General features: G+C 46.2%; 1 protein-coding gene across 1 annotated transcript in view; it reads left to right on the plus strand.

Annotated features, from left to right (window-relative positions):
• The window catches only part of KIAA1328 (KIAA1328 ortholog), a 338663-nt gene that overhangs the window by 245048 nt on the left and 81746 nt on the right, over window positions 1-11869 (plus strand). The window contains exons 7-8 of the mRNA XM_038744068.1: window positions 5174-5838; window positions 10667-10774. Coding sequence (XP_038599996.1) covers window positions 5174-5838; window positions 10667-10774 — 773 coding nt within the window. The remainder of the gene's footprint in view (window positions 1-5173; window positions 5839-10666; window positions 10775-11869) is intronic.

Consider the following 11869-nt stretch of genomic DNA (forward strand, 5'->3'; position numbering starts at 1 on the left):
TCAATAAATACGATTGATTGATTGATTGATTGATTGATTAATAATAACAGTAGTAATGATAATTATGGTATGTAAGTGCTTTCTATGTGTCAAGCATGTAGTAAGTACTGGGGTAGATACCATGCAATCCGATTGGACTCAGTCCCTGTCTCACATGAGTCTTGTAGTCTAAGAAGGAGGGAGAAAGGGAATTTTATTCCCATTTTACAGAAGAAGTAACTGAGACGCAGGTCACACAGCAGACAAATGGCAAAACTGGAATTAGACCCAGGTTGCATTGGGACCAGGGTGGAGAGGCACATATATACATTTTTTAAATATGATATTTGTTAAGCACGCACTTACTATGTGCCTGGCACTGATAGATACAAACTAATTAGATTGGACACAGTCCCTGTCCCACCTGGTGCTCCCATTCGTAATCCCCATTTTACAGATGAGTTAACCGGGGCACAGAGAAGTGAGGTGACTTGCCTGAGTGGCAAAGCAGGGAATAGAATAATAATAATGATGGTATTTGTTAAGCGCTTACTAGGTGCCAAGCACTGTTCGAAGCGCTGGGGGGCATACAAGGTGATCAGGTTGCCCGATGTGAGGCTCAACAGTCTTAATCCGCATTTTACAGATGGGGTAACTGAGGCACAGAGAAGTGAAGTGACTTGCCCAAAGTCACACAGATGATAAGTGGCAGAGCTGGGATTAGAACCCACGACCTCTGACTCCTAAGCCCGGGCTCTTTCCACTGAGCCACGCTAGGTCCTTTTGATTCCTGGGCCTGTGCTCTATCCATTAGGCCACACTCCTTCTCTGTTTGATCTGCAAGGACATCCAGACCCCTCTAGTGACACACCAAGCCCCCAGTGGCATTCTCTTCTGTTTTCTGGGCTGAGGATCCACGGACGGGCCAGTCAAGTGAGTAGCTGCATGTCTCGTCAGTTAGGGGGTCTTTATCAGGGGACGGCGACCCACTCACCGACCCTACAAGTGTCCAGCCCCAGCTTCTGGACATGTTAAGAGCAGAACCTCAGCTCTCGGCCCTTTATTTATTTATTTGATTTTGATGGTATTTGTTAAACGTATCCTATATGCCAGACACTGTTCCAAGCACTGGGGTGGATACAAGCAAATTGGGTTGGACACAGTCCCTGTCCCATGTGGGGCTCACCGTCTCACTCCCTATTTTACAGATGAGGTAACTGAGGCACAGAGAAGTGAAGCGACTTGCCCAAGGTCACACAACAGAAAAGCGGTGGAGCCAGGATTAGAACCTATGACCTTCTCACCTATCTGGAAAAGAGACTATTTGCTTTCTCCCCAAATCAGGAATTTTGAGTTTCCCCCTGGTTGCCAGGGGAAACAGCAGGTGCAGAGACTAGCAGACTGAAAAGGGAATGGGGTGGGGATGGATGGGAGGAGAGAACAAGCAAAGATGCAGGGAGGGACTGTGAGCTTGTTGTGGGCAGAAAATGAGTCCGTTAATTGTTATATTGTACTCTCCCAAATGCTTAGTACAGTGCTCTGCACACAGTAAGTGTTCAATAAATACGATTGAATGAATGAATGAGATCCTGCCTGGGAGCAGAAGATGTGTCCCAAGCAATATTTGCTGGGTGCCCTAGCCCCTTGGGTTAGAAAGCAGCAGCAGAGTTGCAGGCTCTGATTTTATTTATTGTGTTTATTGTATTTATTTATATTAATGTCTGTCTCTCCCTCTGGATTGTAAGCTCGTTGTGGGCAGGGAAAGTGTCTGCCAACTCCGTTATTTTGTACTCTCCCAAGCACTTAATACTTTGCCCTGTACACAGTAAACGCTTAGGAAGTGCAGTTGATGGATTGATTGACTCTATTTTCTCCTCCCCACCACCCTCACCTGGCCTCTTCCTGTGCCATCAGCCTTTCTTGTCTCCGCACCCAAGCGTGGCTTGCTCCATCTGCCAGTCTTATGCAGGGATTGTCCCTGGCAGTCGACACTGCTGCAGGGAAGGAAGGTATTCCCACTGAGGAAGGGTGAGGGACTGGGGCGAAGTGTGCTCCTTCCAGGCGCAGTTGCAGGTGGTTCTTCTCACCTCCAATTTATTCCACTTTCTATAACCCGGATTATATCAGCGTGTCTTTAAATTCACATCTTTCCACTATTCAAATATTTCTCATTCTCACCCCATCAACAAGAAAATCCTTACACTGAGTTTCAAGGCTCTCGCCAGCTCTGTCCCTCCTATCCGCTCTCCTCACCATGATCAACAAAACCTCTGACTGGGTGATTGAGGAGGTGAGTGGGCTACCCTACACTAGAAGAATGGAAGCTTCCCAGATCACCTGCCCTCAAGTTTCTATTATTAAGAGCACATCTCCTTTCATTCAATAGTGTTTATTGAGCTCTTACTGCGTGCTGAGCACTTGGGAAAGTACAAAATTACAATAAATAGACGCATTCCTTCCCTAAGTTCTCATTTCCTCTTCTCCCACTCCCTTCTGTGTCACCCTAGCACTTGGATTTGACCCCTTTATTCACCCCTCCCTCAACTCCACAGGACTTATTACATATCTGTAATTTATTCATTTATATTAGTGTCTATCTCCCCCTTTAGACTGTAAGCTCATTGTGGGTGGGGAACATGTCTACCAACTCTGTTATTTTGTACTCTCCCAAGTGCTAAATACAGTGCTCTGCACATTGTAAATGTTCAATAAATATGATTGTCAAAGTAGTCTTTCGAACACTAAGAACAGTGCTCTGCGCACACCAAGTGCTCAGTAAATACCATTGATTGATTAGTTGATTGATTTTCAAGCTACTCAGAGGTTCCTTAGCATTAAGGGGTGTGTGTGTGTGTGTGTGTGTGTGTGTGTGTGTGTGTGTGTGTGTATCTTGTCGGCACCAGCTACATTTGGCCATGAGTGATTAAGGTTTCTGTAGTTTACTGTTTTGTGAATTTTTTTTCTTTCATCCTTATCAATATTTGCTCAGTAGAATGTGAACTCCTTTGTGATTTCTCCCAAGATCAGGACTCAATCAGTGTTATGTTTCGAGTGCTTCTGTGTGCAGGATGCTGGACTAAATGCTTGGGAGAATGCACTTCTGTAGACTTAGTAATAATAATAATAATAATGGCATTTATTAAGCACTTACTATGTGCAGAGTGCTAAGTGCTGGGGAGGTTACAAGGTGATCAGGTTGTCCCTCGGGGGGCTCACAGTCTTAATCCCCATTTTACAGATGAGGTAACTGAGGCACAGAGAAGTTAAGTGGCTTGCCCAAAGTCACACAGCTGATAATTGGCGGAGCCGGGATTTGAACCCGTGACCTCTGACTCCAAAGCCTGTGCTCTTTCCACTGAGCCACGCTGCTTCTACTAGACATGTTCCCTGCCCACAAGGAGCTCATAACCTTGAGGGGAGCTCACAGTCTAGCGGGAAAGTACCTGGTAAGTGCCCTGGACCCAAAGAAAATTCTAGTCCCTTTCACTTTTGCTCAATCAGGTTTCCCCATTTCCTCATTATAGTCTCCTCTCGTGCCAGCCTCAGTCGTACTGAAGGCAGAAAGATGGAGTTAAGCATCGCTTGGCCGATCAAAGAAGTCCTGTGTAGGTCATGTTCCTCTTCTTTTCCATGAAGGGGAGCTAAATTGAGAGGAACTTACATGCGCGGTTGGGGGCTGAAATAAGGGCAATACCCAAGCTGAGATAGGTAGAATGTGGCTTGAATTATTTTCAGACTCCCAGATCAAGGAAGACCAGATTGAATCAAGTAGCTCCCCTCTGTGTTCTTTTCATTTCCATTAACCTTCTTCCTACAAGAGGCCACATGCTTGAGGCTCATTCCTGCCATATACCTCAGGTTGGCTGTCCGGAAGGCACTTGACACTTCCTTTAAACTTTTGTATTTTTAACAAGAGAAAGCAGGGACAAAAGGCTAAATAACGGGCGAGGCTCCGGGTGCGACACAACCCAGTGATTTAAGTGCCAAGAAGAACCAAGCTTGTTGTGGGCCGAGAATGTGTCTGTTATTGTTGTATTGTACTCTGCCAAATGCTTAGTATAGCGCTGTGTGCACAGTAAGTGCTCAATAAATATAGTTGAATGAACGAATGAACTATGGGGTGGGTCTGCTTTATGTTGCAGTGAGGGCAAGGATGTCCTGCGTGGAGTAGTCATGAGCTCAGCACCCCACGAGGACTCCACGAGCACCCCAGAATTGGCCTAACAAATGGAAATTATGGCCATTTTGCTTTCCCCAGAGTTTTCTCAGATTAGGGCAGAAGCAGCGTGGCCTAGTGGAAAGAGCACAGGCCTGGGACTCAGAGGACCCGGGTTCTAATCCCAGCTCTGCCATGTGTCTTCTATGTGACCTTGGGAAAGTCACTTCACTTCTCTGGGCCTCAGTTCCTTCATCTGTAAAGTGGGGATTAAGACTGTGAGGGCTGTATGGGACTTGGACCGTGTCCTACCTGATTATCTCCTATCTACCTCAGAGCTTAGTACAGTGCCCGGCAAACAATGAGCGCCTAACAAATGCCATATAAAAATGCCCAACCTCTTAGAAAAATCACTTGCATTTATAGCTGAATCGACACAAATTTATATTTAAATGATAGCTTTTGATGCCGTACCATATTTTACCAAAAGTGTCCGGTTTTATCTGCATTCTGTAAAGATAGCGCAAAAAACTCTCATCAAATTTCCAGCAGTAAGTAATATCCCATTCAGTGCAAGGTGAAATGTTTTACATCAGATCTCATGCTGGGTAATGGCCAATCAAAGTGTATTTATAGCGGGTGAATGGATTTTTTGGCTCAGTATTCAAAATTAAACATTTTAAGCCATTAACATTTAATGTTTTCTGCCACTCTTCCAGTTGATTTTATGTAATCCTAGCCATTCGCTCCTCCTGGAAACCTCAAAGATCTCACCCCGGCTCAGGATCCTGCTGGCAGTAGCTCTGTTTTTATTATCCTTGTGTCGATGAAACGAAAGGCAGGTTGCGGGGATAACGGTTTCAGCTCTGACTCTTGAGCGTTTTCAGTTCAGGGAAGGGAGATCTGCATCACCGTAATTCAGGGGACTCATCGTTGTTCCCATTTAGCAAAGTGCGCCAGTGGTTTATGGAGAACTGTAAAAGCCGTTTTTGCACGATGGTTCCCTGCCTTCAACGGTGATACTCTGTTTCCTTTCAGGCGCTGAACCAAAACCCTTGCCGCTCTCTGCCTCAAGGACTGGATGGTTCTTACCTGAGCATAGCAAGGCCACAGATCCATCTCCCAGCTTCCCAAAGGCCAAACGCTGGGCTTGCCAGTTCAGCTTCAGGATCCCTTCAACCCTGCCGAAATGACCATTCTCCCAGGGCAGCGACTGTGTGTAGCCCCCACGAGACCCTGGGTGGGGGTCCGGCGGAGTGCCGTTCTTCTGAAAAATGTAACCGTCGACCTTCGCCCGTCAAGCCGGTGGCTGCCCCCGCGAGCCAGAGGATGAACGGATCTCTGAAACCGTGTTCTCTTCCTGTCGATAAGTCCCGGGGGTGGAATGGTCCTCAAGATGCTGAGCGGGTGCCAGGTATGCAGCAGGCAGGGCATATAGCCAAGGGGCACTCCAGGAGGCATGACAAATTGTGCAATTACTGTGTGTTCGCCCGGGCGTCCGTCCCGGACGGCCGCGCGGTCCCAGAGCCCAGAAGAGACGATGATCGGAGGGCGCTCTCCGAAGAAAAAAGGCAGCAACTTCTGCTTCAGAAAATGGAACTGGAGGTGGAAAAGGAGCGTCTGCAGCATCTGTTGGCTCAGCAGGAAACCCAGCTTCTCCTGAAACAGCAGCAGCTCCACCAGTCCAGGCTGGATTACAACAGGTGGGTTCAGCTGATGATTGCCGCCTCGCTGGTCCGATGACAGGCCTCGAATGTTTGCCACAGGGCATTCGTGAGCGGCGGGGTTTTGTCGAAGCATCCTTGTGGATTAGCAGGTCCCTCACAACCCTGGCATGGATTGGCACCACTGAGGAAAGCTCCCTGGCATTCTGCTTTGTGCACCGTAGTGGTTCCAGCAGAATTCATTCATTCATTCAATCAATTGCATTTAATGAACGCTTTCTGTGTGCAGAGCCGTCAGTCAGTCGTATTTATTGAGCGCTTACTGTGGGCAGAACACTATACTAAGTACTTAGGAGAGTACAATATAACAATATAACAGGCACATTCCCTGCCCGCAGTGAGCTTACAGTGATCCTAATAAAAACATAAAAGGAGAGGCTTTTTGTAGAAAACAGGAATCATCATTTTCCAGTGGTGGAGCCAAACAAGTGCACTAATGTTTCCCCTCAATCTCTTCATGCTGTGGATATCGTTTTTGGCACTTACCCCTATTTGAGCAAACTCCAGCTGAAATCTGTTGCTTGAGTAGCTGGAGTGTCCAGTCAGTATCCGGAAAGGACGCTTTGCCCCCGAGGCCTCAGTCATTAAGATGCCTTCCATCTCCCTTTCTGTGAGATCCACACTTTTTATGGCTGTCCTGGTATCCGTACTTGCGTGTTTTCCATTCAAGCACACTAAGAATCTTCTTGAAGAGTTATTTTTATTCTCACTCTTTCAAATTCATCTCTGTCCCAGATCGCTTTGGCTCGATATTTACAAGATCATCCCCTCTTCTCAAAATTCAGCATCAAAGCATTTTGCTTCCAGGCTCCTCACTCAATCCCTGTGGACTGTAAAGAAATTCTACCCTCTTCCCCATCCCAACAAACGTAGTTGGAACTGTTAAAATGTAAGTCCTTTTTTCAGGGTCCTCTGAGACCTCCTTCCCCTGAAGCCACTGCCATAACCATAACCCCTAGTTCAGGTGATTAGGGTCTTCTTACTCTAATTATCGCCTGCCCCTTCGATTGGACAGACTACCCATATCTGTGGTTCTTGACCATTGTGGATGGTTAGGCATGATGTAATCATTTATAACATATTTAGATCTTTTATGTTTCTGGCACATTTTATATCCATTTTCCTGGAGACCAGACAGGAGACTAGACCAGATGACCTCTGGGAATGCCCTTCTGGCTCTCCGGTTCTAGGTCTGATGCATGAAGATGAATGGGTATATGTATCGTCCCTTTTCTCAAATAAGCTTAGTTGCTGCAGAGCTCAAGTTCGGTGCCAAAACATCTTTAACAGGGAATAAAAATTCTGAACAAGTCAAAAGAGTTTCCATTTTGCCTCAAGAGTTTCTCAGTGAACCTTCATCCCACACAAACTTCTGTCCGATCTGCAGTCATCCTCTAATCCATAAAAGAAATTTGAGCTTACCCCCTTGGACTTAGAAACAAGCATATTATTTCTAACTCTGCTGGGGGTGAACCAACTAGTTTTTTTGCTTTTTTTCTTTTTTATGCTATTTGTCCAGCACTTAGAACAGTGCTCTGCACATAGTAAGCACTTAACAAATGCCATCATTATTATTATTATTGATGACTGTGTGCCAGGCGCTGTTCTAAGTGCTAGGGTAGATACAAGATAGGTTGGGCATAGTCCCTGTCCCACATGGTGCTCAGTCTTAATGCCCATTTTACTGATGAGATTGCTGAGGCAAAGAGAAGTGAAGTGACTTGCCCAAGGTCACACAGCAGGCACGTGGTGGAGCCGGGATTATAACCCAGGTCCTTCTGACTCCCAGGTGCTGTATCCGTTAGGTGATGCTGCTTCTCTATAGGTTCCTGTTAAAGGATGCCCACCTTTATTTGGGGGTTTGAGCTGACTCCTCACTTGAGGCAATTCAGGCTACCCTGAAGTCTGATTTTCCCTCGGCATTTTGGCTCTGCCAGGGTGAGCCTTCATTATCAGTGATATTTATTGAGCCTTTACTGTTTGCAGAGCATTGTACTAAGTGCTTAGGAGAGTACAATGCAACAATTCCGGCCCACACAGTGCAGTCAAGGGGGCTACACCTTGGCTGTACCCACATTTGTACCCACTCTCCCTGTGCCCAGCGCCCAGGCCTCAACATGCCTACTGAACCACCCCTTTAAGCTTCTCTTCCATTTTTCAGGCGAGCACATGAGTGGCAGAGCTGGGACTGGAACCCAGGTCCTCTGTCTTCCAGTCCCATGCTCTTTCCACCAGGCCCCTCTGCTTCCTTCTGTTAAACCTCTGCTAACCTCTGTTAAATAATAAGGATGGTATTTGTTAAGTGCTTACTATGTGCGAAGCACTGTTCTAAGCGCTGGGGGGGATACAAGGTGATCAGGTTGTCCCACGTAGGGCTCACAGTCTTCATCCCCATTTTACAGATGAGGGAACAGAGGCACAGAGAAGTTAAGTGACTTGCCCAAAGTCACGCAGTTGACAAGTTAAATGGCTTTAAATGTTTATTATTATTTAATAATTATTTAATAATTATTTTTATATAATTATTTAATTATGCAATGATTATTTATTATTTACATGTTAAATGGGGGACACACTGAGGGACAAAGCAAAGCACTTCCATCACCGGATGCCATTGTTTCTGATCCCAGAGATTCAGCTGAGAAGCAGCGTGGCTCAGTGGAAAGAGCATGGGCTTTGGAGTCAGAGGTCATAGGTTCAAATCTCGGCTCTGCCAATTGTCAGCTGTGTGACCTTGGGCAAGTCACTTAACTTCTCTGGACCTCATCTGTAAAATGGGGATTAAGACTGTGAGCCCCCCGTGGGACAGCCTGATCACCTTGTAACCTCCCCAGTGCTTAGAACAGTGCTTTGTACATAGTAAGCGCTTAATAAATGCCATTATTATTATTATTATTATTAAATGGCTTTGCTTTGGGTCCCATGATTCCTACAACTAGCTAAGAAGTGAAGTGCAGTGCAGCCTGGCTTCCACTGCTGCATGAACAGATCTGACCTGGTCGGGGCTCTTATACGGGACTGATTTCCTGATTTCCTGGTGCTACTGACTTGGCTCCCATTCCGTCAGGGGCCTGGCATTCATTCATTCAGTCATATTTGTTGAGCATTTACTGTGTGCAGTGCACTGTACTAAGCGCTTGGGAGAGTTCAGTAGAACAACAAACAGACACAGTCCCTGCCCACGACAAGCTCAGGTATGCCCTAGGAACTCACACCTGACAACTTTCAATGGTCATGTCCAGAGCCAGAGGTCATCTGTCTCATCCAGAGGGCTTGCTTTAGGATGGGAAGGGAGCTGGAAATGTTTCCTTGGCAAGCCACTAAAGGAAGCTAAATGCGCAGGCGACTGACCCTTGGAATACCAAGTTTTCCCCAGAGTACTGTAGTGCTGCGTACAGGATCTTCCTTCCAAAGAGGATGTCAGAGGTACACCTTGATGAGTTACTTGTCCGGTTAATGTTCTCCCCCTAGGCCATATGCCATGCTGAAAATCTTTACTCCACTAACTTAATGTGTAAAGGCCTCTTGGGTTCTCTCTGGAGTGGGCAAACAGCCTCATAACATCCATCCAGCTTTTTATTTTGCTTCGCGCTAACCCAGCTAGACTAGCTAGCTTCATTCGAGAAGAGCACAGTGAAATGGAATCTGCTCCCATTTCTCATTTTAATCTTTGGCAGACTTTAAATGAAAAGCCCAGACCACGACTCCCACTCACACACTGAGGGACAAAGCAAAGCACTTCCATCACCGGATACCATTGTTTCTGATCCCAGAGATTCAACCGAGCTCAGAATTCCCCCTGTGTTTGCCACCTCCTGTTGTCCAGAACCAGTCCTGGGTAGGGCACCCAGTGGGAGAGCGCTCAGTAAATATACTGCCGAATTTATCCATTCATTTGTTCCCCAGTATTTATTGTTTGCCCTGATGGAGTGGGCAGGGGAGCGGAGAGATCGTTTCTACTAACTCTATCGTATTGTACTCTCTGAAGTGCTTAGGACAGGTCTCTGCACACGGTAAGTGCTCAAAAAATGCCATTGATTGATTGACTGCCTACTATGTGCAGAATCTAATAGAGTGTAAGCTTCTCGAGGACAGGGATTGTGTCTACCAATTCTGGTGTGCTTCCTCAAGTGCTTAGGATAGTGGTCTGCGTACAGTAAGTTCTCAGTCAATACCATTGATTGATTGTTTGATCGATAACTTTTCTCGGTGCTGGAGTAGCATGGAAGAGTGGTAGTTCAGACAGTATACCTGGCCTGCCTGGGGCTGAGAGTCCTGGGGAATGTCAGGAGACAGAGATGCGAGGCAGGATCCACATCATAAATAGAGAAAAGCACAGTAAGAAAACAGTCAATCAATCAATCAATCAGTCAGTGAGATTTGTTACTCCTATTGTCTGCAGGGCACTGTCAAAGCACTTGGGAGAATACAATACAACAGAGTTGGTAGACACATTCCCCTGCCCGCAAGGAGCTTACAACCCAGAGGGGGAGGCAGCCATTAATATAAATAAATAGTTAAAGTTTTGAGTTCACCAGCAATATTTCTGAAATTAATGTCTTCTAACCTTCCTCTTTGATGTGAAAGCACCTCTGTGAAACTGCTGTGAGCAAGAGCGAGTGTTTGCATGTGTGTATGCGCTTACTCATGTGTGCTTAAAAAAGATGAGTGAATTGATGAAAGATTCCTTGCCTAATATGACAGAGATTAAGTGCTATGAGCCCAGACGTGGGAGAACATCCTTCTAGAGGGCTCCAGGCCCCTCGGTCTCAACAGGATTTGAAATTGACGGAATCCATTTTTCCAGGTTTAGAGGCCAAGCTGCATTTAATTCAGAAGAATTGGTCATTGATGAAGCGCCGGTTAAACCAGGAGAGCCACGGCTGGTGATGAATGGTACCGGTGGGCGACAAAGGTAATCCTGTTGGATACATCGTTCGGTTTTTTTTCTTTCTCAAACAATTTGATGGATCTGAATTTTTCTCTTGCCGTCAGAAAGATCCCATCTCCTGCAAAGTCTTCATGTTTTGTGTGGCTCTGGACACATGACCCATGAGCACCCCTTAAGAACTCTGCTGGGAAGGAAGTTGATTGCCCCACTAAAGGATTCAGCCTTTCCTTTTGGTTTGATTTCAGAACCTATAAATTTGGCAACTCCCGAGAGAGACATGGGACCACAAGGACCCAAATCCTTTTCTGAGTTAGCTGCAGGGGCCATGGGACCCATATCAAAGCTGTTTAACAGAGGTTTAACAGAGGGAAGCAGCATGACCTATTGGACAAAGCACAGGCCTAGAAGACAGAGGACCTGGGTTGTTCTAATTCTGGTTCCGCCATGAGCCTTCTGTGTGACCTTGGGCAAATCACTTAACTTCTCTGGGCCTCAGTTTCCTCATCTGCAAAGTGGGGACTCAGTGCCAGTTCTCCCTTCTGCTTAGGCGGTGAGCCTCACACAGGACCTGATTAACTTGTGTCTACCCCAAGTCCAGTTCTTGGCACATAGTAAGCGTTTAATGAATACCACAGTTAATTAATGAGAGGTGGCCTTGGAATGGTGAAGTGGGGCAGCTGAGAAGAAGTCCTCTAGACTGTGAACTCGTTATGGGCAGAGAACTTGTCCGTTAAACCGGTCGTAGTCTCTCAAGTGCTTAGTACCATGTTCCGCACATAGTAAGCCCTCAATAAATACCACTGATTGATTGATTGATTAAAGAGCTTTGGCCAGAGGAATCATATAATGGTCCTTGAAGAGTGGATCTTTGCGATAGGCAGTAATTACTCTACGAGGGCTCCCTTGCCTCAGCATATCCTCGTGTGATGAGTGCCAAAGCTTGGCTCACTGAAATCCTTTTGAACCCCTACTGGGCTTGATTTACTCCTCATTTAATCAGTTGCTTCTCTAAAGACTAGCAGTGAGAGGAACAGGGCTAATCCTTGGAGGGAAGCCCCCCTCATAGGGTCAGCAGACATAAATTTAGATCGTCGGCCACTTCCCAAAACCCCATTCAGG

The sequence above is a fragment of the Tachyglossus aculeatus genome, chromosome 3, assembly GCF_015852505.1.
Source record: "Tachyglossus aculeatus isolate mTacAcu1 chromosome 3, mTacAcu1.pri, whole genome shotgun sequence".
NCBI classification, from domain to species: Eukaryota; Metazoa; Chordata; class Mammalia; order Monotremata; family Tachyglossidae; genus Tachyglossus; species Tachyglossus aculeatus.